The sequence below is a fragment of the Coturnix japonica genome, chromosome 2 (genome assembly GCF_001577835.2).
Source record: "Coturnix japonica isolate 7356 chromosome 2, Coturnix japonica 2.1, whole genome shotgun sequence".
Taxonomy (NCBI): domain Eukaryota; kingdom Metazoa; phylum Chordata; class Aves; order Galliformes; family Phasianidae; genus Coturnix; species Coturnix japonica.
This window is the reverse complement of record NC_029517.1, coordinates 8,209,634-8,230,828: the sequence shown is the minus strand read 5'-3', so window position 1 is coordinate 8,230,828 and position 21,195 is coordinate 8,209,634. Positions and strand designations below refer to the sequence as shown.

General features: G+C 36.1%; 1 protein-coding gene across 5 annotated transcripts in view; it reads left to right on the top strand.

The window, feature by feature from the left end:
• Nucleotides 1-21,195, top strand: part of PTPRN2 (protein tyrosine phosphatase receptor type N2) — a 621,717-nt gene that overhangs the window by 231,905 nt on the left and 368,617 nt on the right. For 3 of the 5 annotated variants that reach the window (XM_032442979.1, XM_032442980.1, XM_032442982.1), the window contains exons 7-9: nt 4,709-4,972; nt 6,327-6,367; nt 7,884-8,257. In XM_032442979.1, the coding sequence (XP_032298870.1) occupies nt 4,709-4,972; nt 6,327-6,367; nt 7,884-8,257 (679 nt within the window). The remainder of the gene's footprint in view (nt 1-4,708; nt 4,973-6,326; nt 6,368-7,883; nt 8,258-21,195) is intronic. The other 2 variants (XM_032442981.1, XM_015852813.2) reach the window with 1 other exon arrangement.

The window sequence follows — 21,195 nt, the reverse complement described above, 5'->3', positions numbered from 1 at the left end:
TACTGATTGCAAGGAGGAAGTGACATATTATGATTTAAACAAAGTTACTGCCTCTGCACCACTTGTTGAGCAGACTGTAGCCATTGCCCCAGTGATGTATGGGGCATGATTTATGTGATGCACAATAAAAGCCATTTTTTCTGTGGTGAGTTGTTATTGTCAGTGAGTAAGGAGAGTTCAAACGATGAAGCTGATATTAAAAATTATACCATCTGTGATATATGTGCTTTTAAGATCATCACAGTTCTGTGGTAACTATGAAGGGATACTTGCCTTCTTCATTTCAGAAGATGAAGCTGAGGCAGAAGTCTGGTTTGCAGTAGCATAGGCATTGTGAAGCATGGCTGAGCCTTGATTGCTCCATTTCAAAAGGCTGGTGGGAGAATATAAAGACAGTGCAGAGATTTGTGCATGCTCAAGCAAATGCTCCTGAACTGCTGTGCCATTGCAGTAGCCCATTGCTTTTTGATCTTTCTACAACAATATTTTCTGATTTAAAAAAAAAAAAAAAAAAGAAAACCCAACATAATAATTCCTTTCAGTCCTCCAAAAACGATTGTTAAGCAGACACATTTATATTTGTGTGTATTAGCCATATCAGATGGCTGACTCTATGAGTAGACCTCAGTTTCACCAGGCTGTTATAGACCTTTTGGTGACCCTTCCTTGCAGTGTAGTATGAACATGATTCTCCTCGTGCTTATTACCTTTGGTTACTGCCTTCAGTCCTTGGCATTTTAATTCACACTTGCTCTTTAAAGCAGCCTAAGTTTTCACTTACAGTAGCACAGCTGTGGGCGTTCTTGACCAGAGAAGGATTAGCAGGAATAGAGGAATGGGAGGCTTCCCTATAACATTCTTTAATGGTGGATTTGTGGTTGTGTGGGTTGTTTTTTTGTTTTTTTTTTTTTTGGAGGTTATTGACAATTATCCTTTGGAATTGGGCTGCAGAGATAATGCCTGTGTAAATTAATACATATAAAAAACACTAGATTTGGAAAAGTGAAATGGAATTGGAATGGAAATGACAAGGCTGTATTGACTACATGTTGTAGATTAGCTCAGTGGTTGGTTCTGACAACTGGCAGGAAAAGAACTGAAGCAAGCAAACAAAATTTCTGTAGAGCTACTTTAATAGAGATCTTTTAATGATACATTACCTGAACCATAATTCTGCTTTAAGATTTCTTTTCTGGTATTGATATAATGGCCAGTAACTTGCTTACATAAAATTTAACAGGCAAAAGGAGAAGGAAGTTATTTTTGTGAGGTTTAAGACTTACTTTCATCTTGGAAACCCCAGGTTGCTGATTTTTCAAATTCTGAGCAACTTTAGACTTGACTCTGCTACTGAATTCCTGTAATTTGAACTAACTTATCTTAAATGAATGAGCGTGTTTTAAACAACTTTTACTCAGTTGTTTTTCTCTTTGTTCTATTTGCCAAAATTCATTTGAAACGTCTCCTCATGTAAAACTTTGTAGTATGTTGGACACTAAACTACTTCAAAAGTTTTATTCCTGTGTTTGTAAAACAGATAAATGTTGAGAATTCTAAATAGCATTAGCATTTATTGAACATGAAATCCTAACAAGTCTAAATCTGTAAAAAAAATAGAGCCTGAGCAAGTAGGCATGTAAGTGGTTTTGAAACTTCTTCATAAATCTAATTTCTGGGTAAGATGTTTCCTAATAGCTTGAAAATTGGAATAGAAGGATGACAGTTTTTTCAATGTGTTATGATTAGAATCAGGCATCCTAAGGTTAGGGAAAAGAAATGTGTGTTCTTTTCTGAAGCTGAACAAATTGAAAATGCTTCAAAACTATTGTTGGGAGGTGAGTGAGTGACCCTAAATCAGTATCACTGAATAGTTAGGAAATTCATCTGGATTGCAGGAGGCTCATGTACAGGGCTCCAATCTGCCATTCCTCTTTTGCCTAGAAGGGAATGACATTAATCAGTGATGTGTGTTCTTAGAAAAAGTTCTTAGTTTGCTTTTGTTCTTAAAAATCATTTGGTCTTTTTATAGACAAGTTCTAAGACCATTCCACCTTTACAAAGGGACTTAGAAATACAGAGGCGGCTCCTACATCTGCAGTAAAAATGATTCTAAATATTTTTCTGGAGGTATTCAAAAAACCTTGAAATTTCATTCATAGATGATTAACTGCTGTATTTCATGGCTTATTCATATCAATGGAGGAATGGATAAAAGCTCTTGAAAAAATACTGAAATCATCATAGTTTTCATTCTGTTTTAGATGCACAGATGTCAGGTAGTCAGGCTGTTCCAAGAATAATTTTTCCTACCTCAGTGCATTTGCAATGTGTCTTTATGCATTTACTTGAAAAGTTTTAGTTTTGATTTTACACTGACACATATTCTGTCTTTTCTTTGCTGACTTTATTACTTTTGCTTCAATAATTCAGGTTTCTCTGTCATGTCATGTTATTGGTTGACAGTTCTATAAAACATAAGAACAGAAGTGATACTTAAGCAGCAAGAAGACTTGCATGGTAACCTGGCAGTGCTGGTATTTCTTACAGCTTAATTTCCTGCATTGCTGCTTTGTGTAACACTTCCTCCTAATGGCGATCCTCTAAATAGTCATGAAAATAACAGAAAAGTTTCTTGAATTCAATTCAATCATGTCTAGTGAAAACTTGCATTGAAATTTGAACCAATTTGCTCTTGTATATTATCTTTCTAAAATAATGTATTTTGTCATTATTATTATTATTTCCTCTACTATTAAATACAGGGATTGAATACAATACAATAAGCAGAACGTGTTCAACATTTATTACTGCTTAGCTTCCAGCAAACCTCAGACTTAATTTTTCTACCTCCAAGTATCACAGACTGGAGAATTTGTCAGTTTGTGGAATTTAGTCTTTAACTCTCTCGCTTAACATTTTTCTTGTCCTGTGTTTTTAAACAGAACTTCAGACTTTCTTCAACTCACAGTAAACCTACTATTTAAAATACTTAAGCTATTTTGGCTTTTATTGACTAAATAATCCAGGGAAAATAAGAGTTACTTTAGTTGGTGAGCTAAGGGGATCTGGGTATGGTTTAGTGATGGGTATCTGTAGGTAAAGTTGGTGGTTGGACTTGGTGATCTTCATAGTCTTTCCCAACCCAGATGATCCTATGATTTTAAAATTGTGGGGTCAAAAGGAAAATGATAGAAATGTCCAAAGTCTTGGCCTCTTTTCTCAATTACAAACAATCCTTGGTTCATGTCCCTGCAAAATCACAGGTCTTCTACCTTATCCCTAGAACAGAAAAGTCTCTTACCTAGTGCTGTGAGAAACAAAACCTTTTATTTTGCCTTTCTTCTTTTGATGTTTTAATCTTTGTCAGACTGGACATTAGGAAAAACATCTTTACCATAAAGTTGCTCAAAGTCTGGTACAGATTTCCTACGTTTGATGCCCCAGGCCCATTAGTGTGAAAGAAACATCTGGATAATGCTCTCAGTAACGTGCTTTATCTTTTGATTAGCCTTGAGGTGGTAAGGCATTTGGTGATGCTTATAGAAAAGGTTGGATGGTGCCTTAGACTGCTTATATGGAAACGTATACATTCAGCAGTCTACAACTTGATGTTCTTACAACTGAAAGGTTTCTTGCATACATATATATGTCAAATTTCTGAAGAACTTGAATTAGCAGAACAGACTCATGATTGGAAATGTTTTTCGGCATGCCAGAGGAAGGTCTTAGTTTCATGTTTCTTTCTCCAAGAGATTAGGCTGAATATTACAGTTACATGGAATGGAACAAAATGAAATATGCAGTCAGAAAGGTACCCTTCCCAAATAGCTGCTACACTACATCTTCTAGTTCACCTTTAATATCTACTCTCTTTGAATTTTCTCATCTTCAAAACCTTTTTCACATCAACATTGGTTCAGGTGTTGTGTTTTTTGTTGGTGGTGGTGGTGGTTTGCTTGCTTCCTAAATCTGTGTCCATTTGATTTTCTTGGACTGGACTGTCATCTTAACATTTATTTCCTTAATGTGATTTATAGGATATTTTCCCTATGCTGTTCATACCCGACAAACCAAAACAGTGTTTGGTGAAGCTCATTTTGGTCAAAATGTATACTTTCCAAGATAAACCATTATGATTTAGAAGATTTGTCCATTACGTGTGCATGTATGAAATATTTTTCAGTTGGAGTGCACCTTTTTGATGGAACAATTAAATACCTGACTGCTTCTGTTCCAGAACTGTATGCAGTTGCAGAAGGCAAATTGGCTAAGAAGCTTGACATCTAATAAATACTATTGTATCTACTTTATATAGGTGCTGATTTTTAGTGCAGCTTAAAAATAAAAATTGATCTGTGTTAATACTTCTCTTCAGTTTTTGAATCCCTTTGCACTGGGAGATGGTGCTGAGTTTGTAAAGTGAAAATGTTATATTCATCTCCATAGGACAACTTGTTAGGTTGTACTGGCATAGAATTCACCTTATCATTAACCATAGCAACCATTTTTAATACTGTGTTTTTTTGTGAGGACATCAGCTAACTTCAGTTTATGTACTGGCTCCCTGAATTTGTATGCACTTCTGAAAAAAAGACAGTTTTCAAAAAGGAAATATACCTTTCAGGAAATACTAAAGATATTTCTGATACAAGCATATATACTTATTGAAAACAGCTAAATCTTGTGCTTATGTTGTTTTGTGATCCAGAAACACTTATTAAAGGCATACTGAAGGACCTAGAGAAACACCAGGTGAATGTGGAGAATCTCAGCTCAACTGAACTGGATGAGATTGCTGATACTATTGCTAATGCAATTCAGACTGCTGGCATTCAGGAAAAAACAGAAGATGGTGCTGGAAAAACTGAAGAAGAAAAACCAGAAGCAAAAATTAAGAAAGGAGATGCTCAAGGAAGGGCAGAAATTCATACTGGATTAATGGAAAACAGTGTTGACATACCAGGTATTGATTGTAAGAATTAAGTACAGCGAAGGATAGCAAGCCTCATTTCCCTTTGTTTTACATTAGTGCTTGCCATTTTTTATAATTGGTTTTAAGAAGACAGGGAAGAAAGATTTTGTGTTTTTTCCTCAAAGGCTGCAAAGCATTGGCTTTGTTGTTTTCTTTTTATGATAGATACTTTATTTACCTAAAATACATCTGTTTGTGAATGCTTGATCTTCAAGCTACACAAACAAGATAAACCTACACACACAGTTATATTGAAAGACAAATTGCTTAATGCTGCATGGTCTAATTTTCCATTCTTTAAAATGAGGTGTTTAAGCAAAAGGATAATGAAAGATGATTGTATTCCAAGAATGTGTTTCAAAATATGTGGAAAAAATAATTGAATTTTACAGATAATCATTCCATAATGTACCACAATTGCCTTGCAAAAGAAAGTCTTAGGTACATGTAGAAAACAGCTTGTACCTTTATATGCTTAGGGAACATACAGAGTTATTATGATTATCTGCTTCATTCTGGACATATATTTCCATGGTGATGCAGATTGAGGAGCTACAATATGTAGTATTAATGAGCTGCTATCAAAGCAGAACTTAAATATCTATTTACGCATTCTTTACTTTAGGAGTGTTATGACATCCAGTATACCAAAAAACAAACCACATCAGTGATCTTAATTATTGTCTTCTTTTCGTCCCAAAAGAAGAATGATAAGAGTGGTGATATGCTGAAAACCTCACTGGTTAGAGATGTTCTGGTATTTTAATTGCCAATTCTACAAAAGATGAAAATGAGCAGGATTTGTCCTGAATCATGCTGGGAGAAATGAATAAGTCTTAGTTCATAAAGCAAACACCCAAACATTGACTGAGGTTAATGAAGTGACTACATATCATCATTGTAGTTAAACTGTAACATGATTTTGGTACACAATATAGGTCTTCCTTTCTTTTTCTTTTTTTATTTTCCACAAAAATGTGGGAGGGGCGTTTATGCTTCTTATTTCTTTAATGTAAATGCCTATTCAGCCAGTTAGAATAATTTTTGATTTTTTCTTAGATATCGATAAACTGATATGAAGATCAGACACTTAATTAGCAAAATAACACTATTAGATTGGCTCTTGAAGTACTCTGTCTATTGATCTTGCATTAATTTGCTGTCAAACTGAGGTTAGAATAACAATACTGAATTATACAGTGCTCTTTACTCTGCCCTTTCAGCTTTGATGTCTTAATGTTTAAATTGCATGAAAAGGCCACCACTACAAACAAAGCAGCCTTTAAGCAGTGTTTGGTTCATATGTGATGTTTTCCCTTCATAACTTTGTATTTGTGCTTTTCACATCCCACAGACAATGGAGTGCATGAAGCCAGTGCCAGAACTGACCAAGAGGTAGAGTACCAGTATTTTAACAAATCATTCCATCCCAGAATGTCAGGTTTTCATACAGAGAAGGTCAAACCCACATTTTTGAATCATAAAAAATGTTTTGTGTCTTGTGCAGGTATAGTTCATTATCACAGCTTAAGAAATTTTTTGTTGCTGCATTGAAATTTTAAATGGACGTTTATCTAAACCTTAACTAAGAAGGGTTCCAACGTAGAAGGTCAAGTCCTTTTTTTTTTCTTTGCCTTTCTTTGGGCTGTAAATGGTCATAATTCATAACAGATCCCAAAGCACAGATAAATTCAGGCTCTTTACCTGGTCAGTGAATTTGGAGTACTGAGGTGTTCTACTGGGAATACTTTGCTTTCCTCTGCCATATGGATTCTGGTCCTGGGGAAAGTAAGTATCGTGGCTGAGATACCTGGTTTTGAGAAGCAGTTGAATAAAACATGCTCTCTCTGAGGACACCTTTGTCTGGGTGGGTTCAGAATTGCTTCTCCTTGCATAGAATCTGCTGTTCATCAGTTTTTTACTTTACAGTTAATTATTCCAAATTGTTTAATATCAGAGATGATTCAAAAGTTTTAGGCATGAAAACACTTCCCAAGGTGGTAACATCAGATTTTGGATTCTAATCCAAGTAACTTTACTAATATTCCTCATGAACTTTGAATCATACCCTGTAGACTTGTTCTATATTCATCCCTTTATTAGGACTATTCATCATTCTTTTTATGGGTTTCATGAAGCAAAAATACTCAAGGAAATACTTTTTTTTATAAACTGCAATGAAACTTTTCCTGCTATGTGCTCTGTCAAAAAGCTGAGTAAATCCTTTTCTGTTTGCAATAAAATCTCTTCAATAGCTGTCCATCTACCAAGCAAGGCAAACGCGCAGGTGGACAATTTGTCAGGAGTTCTAACCACCTACATGAAATTCATCAGGGGGATAAAGTGGTGCATTCATGATTGACTTATAGAGAATCCCATGAATGAATTTATTGGTGACAGTTTGAATAGAGGATGTGAAAAAAAATGTATTTGACACAGAGCATGAAGAATCCATAAGCCATCATCTCCTCCCAAGTCCTTGGCTGCAATAAATTTTTATATAATGAATCCAACTAATGAGTTATTCCTGGGAATTGTTTGACGTTTGCTCGTTTGCTTGTTGTTTCAGTTTATTAGACAGACTTTCTGTGAGTAACAATACTGTGGTATTTGAATAAGACTATAACTTTAGATATAAAATATATTAAATATATATATTATATATATAATATAAAAATCTTTCACCCATGCTAAATCTATTGCAAATTGCAGTGGCATAATTTAACATTCATTTGTTATTACTGAATAAATATTTCATTCCTGCATCATCTTGAAACATGCAGAAATAAATAAGATGGCCAGTCTATTAATGCTCTAACATATCAATATAAACTTGAATGAATATATCAATTTTGTTTTTCATTGTAACACATTTAGCTTTACAAATCATAATTATATTCTTTTAATACAGGAGAACACTGCAAAATTAATTAACTTCTTGAAAAATAATGCATTACCTGGAAATATGCCTAAAGACCTAAAGCCTGGAGAATCAACTAAGTCAGAAACCAAGAAATCTGAAGACACTGACTCTTCTTCCTCAGAAGAAATAAATGCTGGTGTGGAAAATGTAAAAAGTGAGACTTTCTCCAGGGAGCTGACAGCTACAAAGAGCACTGAATCTGACTCCAAAGACCCAAGCGAGACCCGCTACTGGATTAAGAATGCTTTAATGAAGGATGGAAACTCCTATGAACAGCCTCAGAAAAATGCAGGACAAGGCATACAGCTTGAAGTGAAGTCTGCAGAGGAGAAAGAATATGGCTATATTGTGACAGTGAAAGAGTAAGTACAGCAGCCAATTTGAATGGCTTTTTAAATGTATAAAAGATGAAGTCATTGCACCTAATGAAATATGAATGCATAAGAGGAAAATGCCACAGGCTTGATTTTTAATACATCTGAAACTGTTTTCTGCTGGTTCAGTACTTTGATGAAAATATAAGAAAACAGTTCCTTTATTTTATTTTATTTTTTTTTATTTATTTTATTTTACAGTTGCCTTTCCTCCTCCAGCATGGAAGATACTTAGTTTTGTAGGTCTTTTGCTTAGACTTTATCTTCTCATGTTCCAGTGACCTTCCAATATGTCAGTAAGTGTGCTTATGCTTAGGATGTGCTCTTTAAATATTTGACTTGAAAGTGGCCTAAATATCAATGCCTGACTCATTCTTTGAAAAAATGGCACACAATAATAGAGCACAATGTTTTCTCTGTGGTTTCATTTTTGATCAGGAAAAAAAAAACAACTAGCAATCTAAACCTCCCATATGCAGCTGGTTTTGAAAGAGAGACCTAATTATTTCAGGTCATGTCACTAATGAATTTGACATTTCATGCTATATTTTCAAAAGGCAACTTTTTCCACTAGGGATAGACAGTTTAACATAAGAGCATTTGGGAGTTTAGAACATTAAGAGCGCTTTTACATCCTTGTCTTCCTGTAAGAGCAATGTTATATTTGATTAGCCATCCTAACTGAATTTGTCTGAAAAGTTAGGAATTCCTAGGATGACCATACAATTCTCTGCTTGATACTACTGAGAAACAGAGACAGAAAGTTCTGTAGCACAGATAGACTCTTCTGTCTGACTCATTAATGAGACTGAAGGCAACAGGACTGTTGAGTTCTTGTTTTGTCCACACCCTGTTGTTTCTAAGTGGCTGGGTACCAGAAAGAACATCTTTCTCACAGGGGCTGCACTTAAAAATGATGGGATCGCAAAGGCAAGATGATATTTTGGGGGAAGAGAGAAGAGATTTTATGTAGCGCATGGAGGGACAGGCAGTAGAGGAGGGAGTGAAAGCTGAGGCTTGGCAGCGTGCAAACATCAAAGAGACATGGAAAGACAGAGATAACTCAAAAAGTAGGGAACAAACACCTGCTCTCAGAGATAATGTAAGGAATATATTCATAAGGACTCAGAGGTTACCTTGGAGAAAACAAAAGTTAGTTATCGGAATCAGAAATCCTGAAGGACTGTACTCACTCTTTGGGAGTTTTGGAGTATGTGCTTAAGGAGAGTCCCAAATGATTTGGCATCCTCTTACACTGCTGATAACTTGCTTGTGTGTCAGTTGTTCATCACTTACTCATCAAGTGCTTTGAATTTAGTTAACCAGATTAAACCACTTTTGCAGCTACAAGCTGTTTTCCTGTAACACACTCAGGCTGTATGACTGGTTACTACTGGAAACTGGAGCCTGGTTAACTATTCTAAACAACCTCTTCCTAGAAAAAGCTAGTTATTGGCAGATTATTCTCCCAGTCTTTTGTTTAGGTCACATCTTAGTCCTTCAGGTAGGTTGCCAACAAGGCACTCGGGAGTCTCCTAAGTTACTGAAACCAGTTTAGTAGAAATTGATGGAGGACTCTAGTTTAACCGCAGCTCTGTGTCCTGCATATCAATGCTATGTGAAACAGTAGAAACTACTTTTTATTGCTGCTCAGTGCTATTTCTCCCAGCTCCAATCAGTCTGGAAAGCACCTTTATGTCCCATTGCCACCACACTGACTTACTTTACTGATAAATTCTCTAAAAGCTTTTATAACTCTAAGCTCTGACTTGCTGTCTTTGCAGCATGTAGAATGTCCACTCATCTTACAAGGTTTTCTCCTAACTAGCCCAGCTAATGTCTCTTGTTACTCAATGGAAATTGCTGGAGAGGTTTGTTTGTCTAAATGTTCCTGGTCATAGAGGACTCCGTGTACACATATGCAATTTGTTGTAGTTTTGTTCATCTCCTTCACAAATTTTAATAAAAGAAGGACAAAATGTATATTTCATACATATTAGATTATTGCATTTCTAGTCATTTTCAGACAAGATGATTTTAGATAAACACAGGGATGTAGATACAAAATATACAGATTTTTTTTTTTAATTTTTTTTTTTTAGCAAATGATATTAAACTAGTTTAAATGTTTCGAATACACAAGTTTTTCTCTCTCTCTTGGTCTTTCCCCACGCCCCTCCCAATCTCTCTATATATGTATATGTAATGGTAACCGGCTTGATACATAAAGTGCATAGTATCTGCATCCAGTTAAATTAACTGATAACTCCTCACTACATTCTAAGCACAATAGGAACGACTGAATCTCATTTTTTTCCAAAGTCACTGTAGAGAACATGCAAGTATTTTTATTTATTTATTTATTTTTTGTAGTTTGTAATCTAGAATGAGTTAGTAATAGAATTAAAGTAAAAAATATATATTTTTTGATCGGGGTGAAATAGCATTTGGACTACAGCAAACCAATTTCATTGCAGTGGAAGAGGACTTCTCTCAGAACTTCAGCTTCCAAAATGCACTCTTTTTTGTTTGCTAGTTTTGGGGGAGTCATTAATCCTCTTTGTCTTAAATATGGGTAATTGCAACAAAAAAGTAAAATGGAAACATTTTATCTTTTAAAAGCGATTTTTCAATATATTCTGAAACTTTGTAAGAATAATAAAAGCTGGGAAATTAAACATGCTAAAAATGAACTTGCCCACTCTGCAGGAACAGTGAAATATGTTCTATAATGGTTATCTATTACTTACTAATATTTTTCATAAACATTTCTTTAGTTCATAAAGTGGCCTTAGAGAGCAATTGGATTAGTGTAGCTGAGAGTTTTAATAAAGACTTGTTTTCATGAATGTTGCTGTAATTGTAACCTTTCTAGGGAGAGAGAATAGAGAAAATGATGATGTTTGTTAACTATTACTGCACAGAAGGGAAATGTTAATGTTCCCTGCATCAGTTTGTTTTTATACTGCAAATCAGTACAAAATCAGTCACTTACTGCATTGAATAAATAACAGTAACAAATGGCTTTGCAATAAGTGTATGCTGCACATTTATATATATCAGTGCATATATATTATCAGTGCATGTATATTATACTTTCACAGTGTAGAAAAGGGACTTTAACTATTACTTTAACCAGTAAATTCTTTAATCTATGTGAATCTAAAAGCTCTCTTACTTAAGTGGTGGTTGTAGTCTATGAGTATTCAGGAAGTTTGTCTGACAACTGATCTTACATACTTTGCACTTAAATCTTTTTTGCTTTTTTTAAAGGGCTCTATTTTAAATGAAGGAAGCTGGAGCTAAATATGTGTGTGAATTATGTCTTTCTAAGCCTGCGTTTTAGACAAATGTGAAGTATGTTTCTAACAGCAGTAAGCACAATTAAGATTATAGAATTAAAATTATTATTAGTGTGGGGCTTAACTGTGAAATCCAACCATAGCTTGTGCACATGATATGAAATGCAGAAATCTAACATGATAAGTACTTTTTTATTTTCTGATAATACCGTCTTTGTATGTTTTTCTCTTTTCTCCACAAACCAATATGTCATAGTTCCAACCCATCAGTTTTTATTGGCCACGATTTTTTGGTGCAGTGAAGCTTCATTTTTATGGCTGAAACAGTGGCCTTTCAGTAAGAAAGGGAAATAGTCCAGCATATTTGTACACTAGGGATAATAGCTTGAGTTCTTTTCACCTTGTGATCTGAAAATGGAACTGAAAAGATTATACTCAGTGGTATAGTTGACAGATGTCAAAGGTGATCCATTCACTATTAGATTCTCAGGCTTCCGTGGCTTTGCAAGCGTGACCCAAGGAGATATTACGACTGCTTCAGTGAACTCCTAAGATGCCAGCTTTTAATTGTGCCACAAAGAAAAGATAAACATTTCCATGTAATACTTAAATAAAAGATTTGTGATAGTTTAAAGATTTGTCAAAATGGCAGTGTGATTGTCAATGGCAAGAACAATAGGTCACTCCTGCTGTGTTTGTCTAGTGACCTTTCAGATGGCTGGAGCAGTGCAATCCATACCAATCCATAATATCCATCAGCACTAAGCTTCAGAATGAATTGACAGCTTCAGTGGAGAAAACTGTCCAGCAAATCCTCCACTGTGCTGCTTCAGCACTTTATTATGCTGAGAAACCAATCAAATTGGGTGATTTACTTTGTTTCCTTTTTTCTCCTTCAAAAAATTGATATTCAACCACTGTAGGATTTGTGTGAAAGAGATTTGTTTCTTTCTCAGAATTACCGCTATGAGCTGTTTCTACTAATCTCTGAAATAATCCTATAAAATGAAATTATCTGAAGGAAGTTATTTTCACTTGCATGCTGCTTCAGCCATAGCTATAAAATACCTCCCTGTTATAGTGGGAATATATCAGTGGGAGCTCTTCAATCAGAGAAGTCTCAGACTAAAAAACTTTTTCTCTTTTTCGAACTTCTTCAAGTATGGAAAGTTTTTGTTTAAAATGGAAAGATGGCAATACTCTCATTTGTCTGACAAGATGTGCTCTGAGCTGCGGGCCAAAATCCCACAATCAAAACATTTAAACACAGCTGCTGAGTCCCTCGTGAGGCAATCCAAAGCCTGACTATCCAGAACACGTAGTTCTTACCGGCTCCAGCAAAACTAAATGCAAGCTTCTGCTTGCTCAGCCGTGTAAACAGTGAAGCTGGTGTGGAGTTTCATAACTAGTAGCTAGACAATGCACTAAGGAAAATTCTATTTGGAGAGTAGAAAGTTCATTTCTTTTCACTGCCTAATCATAATATTTTGGACTTCAAATGCAAAGAATCCTGTCTTATGTTGTGATTTATCAGAATATGTGTGCTGTAAAGCATGGGCTGAAAGGCATCTCTATGAGAAGAGAATGAGGACTGTTTCTAGTTCAGAGAATAGGAGATTTAGAGATAACCTTGTTGCTCTCTGCTTCTCCATGAGGAGTGGAAGCAGAGCTCTCTCCTGGTAACCAATGGCAGGACTTGTGGGAACAGCAAAAGCTGCACCAGTGGAGGCTCAGTTTGGACATCATGAAAATGTCTTTAAGGTGAAGATGGTCAAACAGTGGAGTAGGCTTCCAAGAGAGGTAGTTGATGCATAATGCCTGTTGGCTGATCAGTAGGAATTTGTACATCACCCTTTAAGTCAGTTCCATATAAACTACTCAAAACTTTAAGGTATTCAGATACATTAAATCCACACTGTTCATAGCAGTTCTGTTGGCTTGTCAGCCAACTTCTGGCACTGTTGTATTAGTCAGTTCCTAGATAGTTTGTGTTTTGTCATGTTAGCTCAATTCCAGACTGTCTATATAAAATTAGATAGGCTGTAAATCTGTTCACGATATTTAAACTTAATTGGATTATGCAGTCGGTTCTGTGCTTTTAATTTGAGGTAGCTGTTAATCTGTAGAGTTACTTCAGAAAATCTGAAAATTATCTCCTGTTCATAGTATAAGATTGCTACGAAAGGTGATTAGTCTGACCCATGTAATATGCTAAGGATTAGGTTGATTCTAAGAGCTTGAAACTATTTTTGCACCTTCATAAAGGTGATAAAGGATGTTGCTCTGTGTATAATGATTACTTGCTACAGGATGTTGCTGAGGTTAGGACCCTGAAGCTGGGCTGTACAGAATTCTCAGTTCATTCTGCAGGTTTTCTCTTTTCCTCGGCAAGTTGTTAAAGAGTTGTATTTTCATGATCTTCATCATGTGTTATTTCTACCAGAGATATGCAGGGCATTTTAATTGCTTTTAAGAATGAAATATAAAATAAAAATGAATCGCAATGTATACAGGGAAACAGGAATGGTAGATCTTATTGTTCTTTGTGACTGGAAAGTCTTGATGCATCTTAAAAGCTGAGCATTTGTACTTCACGGGCCTTATCAGCTCTCCTTAGAAAATAATAACTGAATGTTCTTGTCCTTTAATACACACATGTACAAACAGAAACGCTGATTTGACCTTCCCTACATATCTCAATGTCCTCTTTGAAACTGTTGTTCTATATGCAAGTATATCTTATCAAGGGGGGGAAAAAAAGTGCATATTCTTCACTTAAATTCTACAACTAGCTTTAAAAACTAAAAGAAATAAAACAGAAATGTTCTTGGTACTAAAGTTTGTAAAAATCAGTTCCTGACAGCACTGCTTGCCAGCAAAAAGTAAAAAAGGAAAAATGTAAAGTTTTTATTGCTCAATTTATCAATTCCACTAGTAGATTCTGCCCATGTGTAAATTAATAACTGTCCTACATTGAACTAAAAGCCAAAAATTTTGCTTCTTATAATACAGCTTGATATGCTACATAAATAATACAAGTAGAAAAAACTTGCCTGTGAATTTATCGGTGAGAAGACAGTTCTGTCATTGTCTCAGCACCATGACCAGTATTTAGAAGTAAATCTAGGATATTCCTTGGTTAGCTGTTCACATGTAATTATTCACACTCCCTAGTGTTTTCTAGACACAAAATCATTTTTTCCTCTTTAATCCTCCAGTATCATTGTGAATCTCAGTGGCAGAAATTGCATCCTTCACATCACTGCTTTAATGCTGTGTTTCAGCTTCATTCTAATGTTATACATTCTCATAGGCAAATTATACTGCATGTTTTTCATGTATGGGAAAATAGCAGAAAAACAGTGGTTAAGCATAGCTTAATAGCTGTATGAGAATTCAGCTTTGAATATTTTTAATTTCTTCTTTGTTTTACATGCAGAGGTGGTATGATAGCCTGTTCTACTTCTGATGCCCTTCACTTTTGTTCTTCCAAAATACATTAAACTACCTTATCCCAGAACCTGCTATGTAGATAACTTCACAAGAGTCCACCTAGGCACCCATCTATCCCACTTTTCACTTCCCCAGATGTTTTGTTCTGTTTGCTAGTGGGTGAAGCTTTGTGATTCACCTCTAGAGGAATATCCAGAGCCAGATTTTGGCTTGATTTAACTGGTAACCAGCTGATCCATGACATGGAGTAATGGCACTAAGTCTGGTCCCTTGAACAGATAAAATGCAGTGGGTAATTTTAGCAGTGCACCTGGAGTCCCAAGAGTGCTGCAATGAGTAGCTCACATTTATATCTCTCTGCCCAGCTGAGCAAATATGGCTGGTGTTCTTAAAAATGTTCCTAGATCCACCATTTTCTCTTTCTATGTCTTCTCTTCTGCATTAGCATCTCTTCTCTGGGTCACATGGGCCTGCAGCCAGTGCAGAGGCACCAAAGCCTGCCTTTGAGTGGGTTCATGCCATTCTGCTGTCTCCATTCTACAGATCTTTTACTCATTGGATTATATGCTTCTTATCATAGGGATGGGGTGCTAAACTGTGTTTTGCCTCTATAACAGTGGCAGACATAAAACATCTGAGATGATGCGGTATCTCACAATTCCATATGGTCAATCCTTCTAGTCCATTGCAGTCTTTTTCTGGTAATTACCATGTAAATCATTTTAAGAGTGACAAATATTAAACTTTTGGAATGTGTGAAAAGGAGAAAAATAAAGGTTGGAATTCCAGTGAATTCACCAAAATGAATTATAATTCAGTCCATTATCTACTAGCACTTTTTCATCAGTGTTCTGCTCATTTCTGGGAGGTTCAGCTATAAACATGCAATGATTTGATTTTCATGCCCGATAAATTTTTGGAATTTCTTGACTCAGATAACATGTATTCAGTGTAAACATCTGATCACTAAAAATTAGAATTAAGCCATTTTTATCTCACTCTAAATCATTTATATGACATGCAAGAAAATGTTTCACAAGGAGAAGATCAGTGAGGACTAATTCAGAACACTAATAAATCAGAACAGGGAAAATAATTTAATTTTACTATTAAATAGATATTTCCATTTGCTGTTTTAGAGGCAGGTATGCTACAATCTTCAGATGATGGTGTGTCTGATGGAGAGATAAATTCAGACTTAATTTATTGATAGAATGGAGATTGAGTTTCAGAAAAAGTAATTTTTTAATGTTAAACGTTTTGATGTCTTCCAGAAATGTTTGTGTTTCTCTATTTTCCTTCTTTAAACATTAGGCTGATGGATGTACTTTGTCTTTTGTAGTTTAAACCATCTGCATTGTAATGTGGTTGGGGCTTTTAAGTTACCTTGAAGGAAAAACATTTTTGGTGATATTAAGGTAGAGAATATATGAAAAGTTAGAAGTCCATCAAAGTATGTCACCAGCTGTCCTCAATTTCATTTATTAATCACTCATATGAAGGAAGTATTTGATTTAAAAGAACAAAAAAAAAAAAAAATTTTTTTTTGCTTTGTCAAGACTTTTTTTTGTATCACAGATTTTGGGTTTATGACAAGTAAACTCCATCACTGCTTCAGACATTCAGCTTCAAAATGCATTAAGGAGTGCTATGGTGGAGAACAGTCTTGAAAAGGAGAATATCATCAGCATGGCACAGATTATTGCCATTATTCCCATTTTTTTTTTATTTTATTTTTTTGCCATTAAATATGTGTCTGTATGAATATGTCACTGTTAACATAGCTGGAGGTACTGCTTATTTGGAACAATACAAGCACAGGCTGGAACAGGGTCACACTTCAATTATAACTCCAGAGAGTTGATCCTTCTTGACTTCTCAATCACTCTTGTGTTTCCACAATGCCGTTATCACTCCGACCTTCGTAGCCTTACCACTGCCATTGATTTTTACCAGGTGTCATCTGTGTTACAAATTGGTCTGGACTTGAATCTGTGTGTATTAAGGGGTTTAAATTCACACTCATTTGTGGTGAAAAAAAGATGAAAAAAAATATGGAAAGTGGGGATTTGCTGAGCTGTCAAAAAAAAAAAAAAAAGTTTAAAAAAAGTTTAAAAAGGTTTAAAGGCCAATAAAGCCAATGAGAAAAGCATCATCTTAAAACAAACTGCACCTAAAGCAATAAAATTGCAGTATCCTTTCAATGTTTACAGTCAGTGTGCTGTGACATCAGGCGGCTCTTCAGGAACCCAGTGAGTAGCTCTGCACTCTGACAATATTTGGTTGCTTACATCACTCCTGAATAAATGCGAATCATTTTCAAATTTCATTATGATATAACTGAATTTGACGTACAGGCTGAGTTCACATCAGATAAAATATGTTTAGTGCTGAAATTTATTTCTTCTCTCAGTATGTACTGGAGATGAGTACTTCAACATAGATGAAGCTACATTGGAACACAGACAAAGGACTCAAACTAAGACAGAAAAGGCAAATGTTGTAACACCATGGACTTGATGAAGCATCAGTGCCCAGGACTTTCATTATAGTATGTCATGTGGGTTACTCTGAGGGGCACTTCCATAAAAGAAAAATAAGTACAATTTTGGTGTCTAAATATCCTTTAGGCTTGGTGGGCTCAGACAGAATATAATGGTAACTCTATGAATTACTTTGATGTTGAAATGTTCCAGTAGTCTTTTCTTGAGATTTCCTTGAGAAGCCTTGTTAAAACTATGACTCTTTTCTGTGATGTAGCTTTTCCATTCTTCAGTTACTGTATAACTTTGCATACAAAGAGAAGTTCACATCCATCCATTTCATGCTTCCATAACTGAATTTACCAGTCTTAGGAGAAAAAAAAATCTGTTTCCTTAAAATAAACATTTTCCTTGTATTGTTTCCAGCTTCTCTGTGCTGTGATCTCATGCTCTGAAACAACATTAGTGATAAACCACTTTCACATCATATGTCTTGGCTATTTCTATTGGAAGACTACTGTGCTTCTGCCTCCAGAAGACCGTGACAGAGTCTCTCTCTTTACCTCTGTGGTAGGATTGGTCCCAGGAGCCCCGAGGGAGCAAAGTACCTTCTGAGGAGACGCATCAGCCTCTCCTGGGAGAAAAGCTGCTGTTGCAGCAAAAAACCACAAGTTGTACCTGCCCTCCAAATCAACAGGAGATAAATGGGATGCTCTTCATACAGACTTTAAGGAGTGTGACTCACAGAGCAAGGGCCACGGTGTCTCTGCGGATTAAGAACTGGTTATGAGATAGGAGGGAAAGATTCGTCATGAACTGCTGCTTCTCAGCGTGTAGAGGGATTAGTGGTACCCCATGGGCAAATTGTCTCTGTTAGGAAGAACTATGGAGGATTTAGAAAAATTCCAGATGGATTTAAATACATTGAGGGATTAAGGAGCACAATGGTAGATGAAATTCAGCTTGAATAAGTGTGACAGAATAATAGACATTAACAAAAATAGTCCTTCTGGGAAAAAATAGTAAAAAAAAAAAAAAAGAAAAAGAAAAAGATATTCTTAAAATGCCTTATACTCTGGGCTCTAAGGCATGGAAAAGTTTGAGAAAAATTCCCTGTTTAGATGCATCCATCCTACCATTGACATGGTGGCCCATGTTTCCAGACTTGGAAATTTAAAAGAAGGCATGCAAATCCTGAATTAGTCTGTCCACTTAAAAAATACAAACCAGTCCAATATATCATTGAGGTCAACAATTTAGCAGGGTGATTTTTTTTAAAGATAGAGATTTGAATAAATGATGAGTACTTGCATAATCAATTACTGGTAGAAGAAAGTGATAACCCTGCTTGTTTATTTTCAGAAGGAATGTTCTTGATTCAGAAGGGCAAGAACTGCTGATTCCTGATCTCTCTTCAGTCTTTGCCCAGGCTGCAGTGCTATGAGTGGGCATGGCTGAGATTATTATCCCGATCTTGAAACACATGGTACATGCATTACACAAAGTGCAAATAAGGAAAAAATGTCACCATCATAATGTCTCTAGAGTCAGATCAATGATCAGACAGATTCTGCTTTTTCTTGTGTAATAGTATGATTTATTAGGTCAGGGTCCCTAGCTTTTCTAGGGCAGTGTTTTGCACCTTTCTGAGTGGGCTTTGGGCAGCTGCCATAATACTGGCAATTTCATAGCAAGTCTCACACCTCTAACTTTTTCCTCAGAGAACTGAGACCAATGTTGAAAACTGTCACTAGATGATTTCCTTAACATCTTGCTTTCTTCACTTTTAGCAGTGTGAATGAAGAAGTGCTCAAGAGGGGGAAAAAAACACCCAAAACTTAAAGAACAAAAGTTTTCAGTTTAATACAGAGTTGTCTCTCCCAGGACAGACTGTTCTGTAGTTAGTCCTAACAGAGCTGTATTTCAAAAATCACTTCTTCCACTCACCCTCCTTCTTAAGAACTTTTCCAGCATTATCTTCAATTTCATTTTCTTTTATTTGGCCTTATTTTCAGGCTCTCATGATTTACAGCTGGCTTGCTCAAATCAGGCAGTAGCATGTACAAGTTTGTGTAATGCAACCTCCTTGCTTGTGCTCACATCTGTTGCTGAGAATTGATTCAAACACTGGAGTTAACATAGAATTGTAGAATGGTTTGGTTTGGAAGGGTTCTTCCCACCTTTGGTTGAAATATGGGTTCAACTCAATTTGAGCACAAGTTTAACCAGTTTTTGAGCCTTCTCTGTGAGAAATAGGTGGAGCTCCGATGCCGCTGTACTTGAATGTAGACAGCAAAAGAGAAGCTGGTTCATAGAGTGGCACCTACCACTGCAGAACATGAGTTTTCTGATGCTGCTGGCAGGGCTGTATTTAAGCACTCAGGCAACTTTCTGACTGTAGATAAATGCCTTGTAATTCTGGCGCAGTGCTCAGCACTCTCCAAAATGGGTGTACTGGACTTCATTGCCTATGTCTTGGTTTAAAAAAAAATACAACAGGTAGACTGAATCCTACCTTACTTGAGATTTCACTGAGGACTGGGCTGACATTTAGGTTTAAGGAGTGCTATTCCCAATGTCAAGCCTATCTCTGTACTGTAGATTATTCTTCATTTTTGCAGAAAATGATTCAATTGAACTAATCTGACAAGGCTGACTGGATGTCCGTTATAGTTCTGCATTACAATTGCTAAACAGAATACTGGAAGGGCACTAGGTACAGTCTGGTAAAGACAATACATAATTTGAATGATGGCACTAAGGGAGAATTTCAGAGTTCCGTAAGTGGGTTTTCGAAGACACTTGGCAGTTGGGAGAAGGAAAAACGAACGAGAGCAACTGCTTGTGAGACTGACATAACCTCAGTGTAACTTTGAGCTACATGTTGCTCTCCTTCCTGGGAGCAGGCTTGGCAAATGTGAGCAGTCAAGCCATCTGTATAACTGGATCAGATTTTCTGCGACCTAAATGGATCAATTTATGGGATTGTTTTGACAGGCATGTTGGGAAATACAGAACATATAGTTTTCATCATTGTTTACTGCTGTTTTTTCTCTTGTTCCCTTTGACATTGCCCACTGGCTTTTATTAGAATCTGAGCTCCATTTAACTCAGCATGCAGAGCTGGCCATGCTGCCAGTGTCGCTCCCTGCAGAACTCCTCCTGTTTCTTCATTTACATGTTTCTTTCTTGTTCTTTAACCAGAAGTGGAAGCTTTGAGCCTCGAATGAATAAACCATTAGGTCCAGGTCAGAAATACGCAATTCATTATTCAAACTGGTTGTACTCACTTTTCTGATTTATAGGTTATCTTGGGAATTTCTTGGGAATGTGGCATCCATCTGCAACACTGTATGGATAACTGCGGTGTGAAGCTTCCTGGTATTGAGATCAACATGCAATATTCAGCACCTTTTTGGGGGAGTGGTTTCATTGGCCATGTGTGATACAAGTCTAGTCCATGAAGTTCTTGACACCTACTCCATTTTCCCACAGCAGGTGTTTTGCAAGGCTACCCATTCAGCAGTGAGGGAGAATTTATGTTCACCTGGACCCAGGTGCTTTAAACATGCTGTACAATCAGTCAGTTGTGCTCTGAAGATAACCAGTTCCCCATGTTAAAATAATTTTGAACAATAGTTTTGGTAGGGAAATTTTTCTTATAACTAAAAATTAGTTCTCACGTTTC